Here is a 3,539-nt window from a genome sequence, read left to right as displayed (position 1 = left end):
TGTAACTTCCCAAGACAAAGGCACCACCATGAATGAAAATTACAGCTGGTCTCTGTCTTTCAGACTTCCTCTTTGGCAAATACAGACGAACAGGAATGTCACTGAAGTCTGTGTCAATCACTGTAATGTTTTCATCTGAAACTGCTTTTGTAAAGTGAACTGATGCTAAAATTACTAGTACGTCTTCATATTTCATGAGACCTATTTTATCACATAATGTGGCCTATGAAAACAAGACAAAATTTTAAACATTATGCATTTTTATTGTAATAAAAACAATGTAAAAATGAGATGATAATGGAACACACAGTGTGATAATACTCTAGATTTTTATATCCTAATTTTAAATTGGAAGGAAGTCTATCAAGGTTATGCATGTATATTTTACAAAAAATCATTCAAAATGCCATATGAAGTGTATAATAATACACTTATTTTCTCAAGGCTATATATATTGTAAAGAACTTTAGTTTTTGCTTTCACATGAGGAAAATCAAAATTTTTATTGTTTTTGCAATCTAAATTGTGATCCAGTACTAAAATTATCAAAGATTTTTAATTTTTCAGGATGAACTTTAGTTACAACTTTATTTCTTCTATTATCATTTTAAAAATACAGATGATAACTCATAATTTCAAATACATAAAGTGTATATTTTAATGATATTTGCATAATGGTTGGGAAGATGTGAAGCTAAGAAATTAAGAGCATCATATTAGAGTAGAATGTTTTATAGATAATGTTATGATTTTGATGAAAGTATGGATATTTCTCACCCTGGGGTTTAAATATTTGTGAAATAATCAAAAGACAACTGACATTAGTTGGCTCCTATATTCATTCTTCAATTGAAGAATTAGAACATTTGCAAAAGGGAACTGTGAGAGAAAGATATAGAGACTCAGAGAGCATCAGTTGGAGAACACTGCATCATAGAACTGTGCCTCTTTCTTTTACACCTTAAAATACCATCACTTCTGATTAGCTATTTATTTTGAAGCCTTAGATTTTTGTCTTCTTTCTGTTAGAGCTGTCAAAGGACATTTCTATAACATGGGTACTTTGTACATACAAGAGTACAGTTGAATCATACAGCTTGGGGCTCAAATTTCAGCTGTTACTCTCTTGTGCACTCCTCTGAATATCTTTTTTATTCTCATGTAAGCTGATCCAGTTAGAAGACAGCGGAGAATGAGAGAAAATATATGTGTATGCAAAGAAAGCATATATATATATATATTATGTCATCAAAAGTATCAGTTTCTGACTATAAAGGAACAATTATAGCAATTATATCCAGACTGTATATTCTAAGATAAACACAGAATTTCAGCAGTTTAGAATTGGAGACAGACAACAGAATCTATGGAGATAATAGAAAAAGTCCTGATATAATATTAAGCAAGTACTGTTAATAACAATTAATACATTTGTACTATAATATAATTATATGACCAGGTTTTTTTTCTTAAAATGAAAGCAAAAATCAAGTTAACAATATTTCTTAAAAAGTAATACTTCTCCCAAAATTATAATGTTAATAGTATTGTCAAAATATTCAAGTTTTCTATTTTAATCACTGAAAATTTTATTCTTACCACAAAGTTACAAGTTTTAGCAACTGCATCCAGGGCCATTACTTTCCAGGTTTCTTCAATGTTGTCAGGCATAGGAGTATAAATATAAGATAAAAATCTAACACAAAGCAGTACAAAACAGAGAGCTCCGAATCCCATGGTATCCCAGCCTCTTCCAAGGGTAGAGATTAAAATACTTACAGAAACATTAAATAAAAAGCCTCAGAATAAGTATACACTGGGAACCCTCTCAGTTAATACAACTGTTCTCATGATGTAAAGCTGATTGTTAATTCAAACATTGCAGTGCCAGTCCTAACTTGTTGAGCCATAGACTTTGAAGTAGATGTTGAAATTCATCAGGTGAGGTACTCACTATTAACATGTGATTTAAATCCCCTACAGTGCTTCTTCACTCTGATATTAATGCCAGCATAAAATAGTTATAGGAAATCAGGGCCCAAATTCAAGCACTGGACTTTTCTTGAAGTAATCTTCTGTAGTTGTAATATTTTCTAACAGGTTTACAGAACATTACTTGATATCCAGTCAAAATATATGCTAATATCATGACTAAGTATTATTACCTATGTTAACAAAATACTCTGGAATGGACCAAGTTTGAAAATGAAAGAAAGGGCGTATGGAAACTTATTCAAGTTCAATAATCCACTAAGCTAAAACTTTAAACCTGGACCAGAATTAACAGAAAGTTCAGGACAAGTATTTGAGCAAACATTCTGTCTTTTAGAAGATGAAATGATATCATGAATCAAATCATGAGTCAACATGGCTTAGATTAGCTGCTTGGTGTTAGTAAAATATTGTTCCTGAGTGTGCCTATAAGGGTGTTTCCAGAAAAGAATATGCTGTGAGGCTCACATATGTGATTGGATATCATCAGATGCACTGAAAGTATGAATAGAAGAAAAATGAAAAGAAAGTATCATTTCACACTTTTTCCTCTCTTCTCGAGCAAACCTCATTGTAAGTCTAATCATATTAATGATAATATGCTTCTACCTTCTATCCTTGTCCAGGGTTTGCCTTCTTTAATACATTTATTTGAGAATGTGTCCACTCAGTTCTTGTTTTAAGTCCCCTCACCCTGAAGTTCTCAACATCCTTAGGCAGTTATTTTTTGAGCCTGATGAACTTCCTAAAAATTCCCAAGTTCCTATGATTAATTATTTTTTCCATTCAAATTGATTAGTCTGACCCAATCTCAGTGAACCTGCCTAGATGCTCACATGAACTTCAAGAAAGGATTCTTTCTATATTTTCCTCTTTTGCTCTCCTTTCCTACCCATTGGTTAATTGAAAGACAATGTACAAGATGATATTCTATTACTATTGCCCCTGTGAAGCATATTGTCCCTCTTTTCCTAGAATCCTTGAATAAATAACCTTGGTTTATTTATCCTTCATTTAGTAAATTTCGTAAGAACTCTATCTTTCCTACCATTGGATTCCTTGCTTCTGTGTTCTGGTCTGTAAGAGTTAAAGACTATCACGAAAGCCCCTGTCCTTTAGGCTTCAGGACTTTAAACTTATTTTAATTCTGCAGGATCTCTTCTTCTGCAACTTCTAAACAGAAGACTATAGAACTTTCCTCCTATAATATCATTAACCAGTTCAAATATTTTATATAGAACATTTCATGTACGTATGTATATAATCATTCCTCATTTGAAATCTTTGAGTTTCTAAATCAAAGTCAGGGCAAAAATGTTGTGTTTTATAAGAATAAAGAGACCAGAGATATGTTTGGTGGTGGCACAATATGGTGTGGGGAAAGGAGGTGCCTCTGCATGTCCCTGCTGAGGCATCCATTTCCCTAGGTGGACCAGCCGCACAAAGGTAATATATAGAATAGAGTTTATTCAGGAAATTGGGAGGGGAGTTGGGGAAAAGTGTCAGAGAATGGCAGAGAGAAAGAGAGAGGGAGAGAGAGAGAGAGA

General features: G+C 32.8%; 1 protein-coding gene across 1 annotated transcript in view; it reads right to left on the bottom strand.

Annotated features, from left to right (window-relative positions):
- Positions 1–1,872, bottom strand: part of LOC116092931 (arylacetamide deacetylase-like 2) — a 6,266-nt gene extending 4,394 nt beyond the window's left edge. Inside the window, exons 1-2 of the mRNA XM_031373940.1 lie at positions 1,600–1,872; positions 1–223 (exon numbers count right to left, since the gene is read on the bottom strand). Coding sequence (XP_031229800.1) covers positions 1–223; positions 1,600–1,737 — 361 coding nt within the window. The 5' untranslated portion in view covers positions 1,738–1,872. The remainder of the gene's footprint in view (positions 224–1,599) is intronic.
- Positions 1,873–3,539: the final 1,667 nt, after the last annotated feature.

This window comes from Mastomys coucha, unplaced genomic scaffold (genome assembly GCF_008632895.1).
Source record: "Mastomys coucha isolate ucsf_1 unplaced genomic scaffold, UCSF_Mcou_1 pScaffold16, whole genome shotgun sequence".
NCBI lineage: Eukaryota > Metazoa > Chordata > Mammalia > Rodentia > Muridae > Mastomys > Mastomys coucha.
This window is presented reverse-complemented; position numbering and strand designations above follow the sequence as displayed.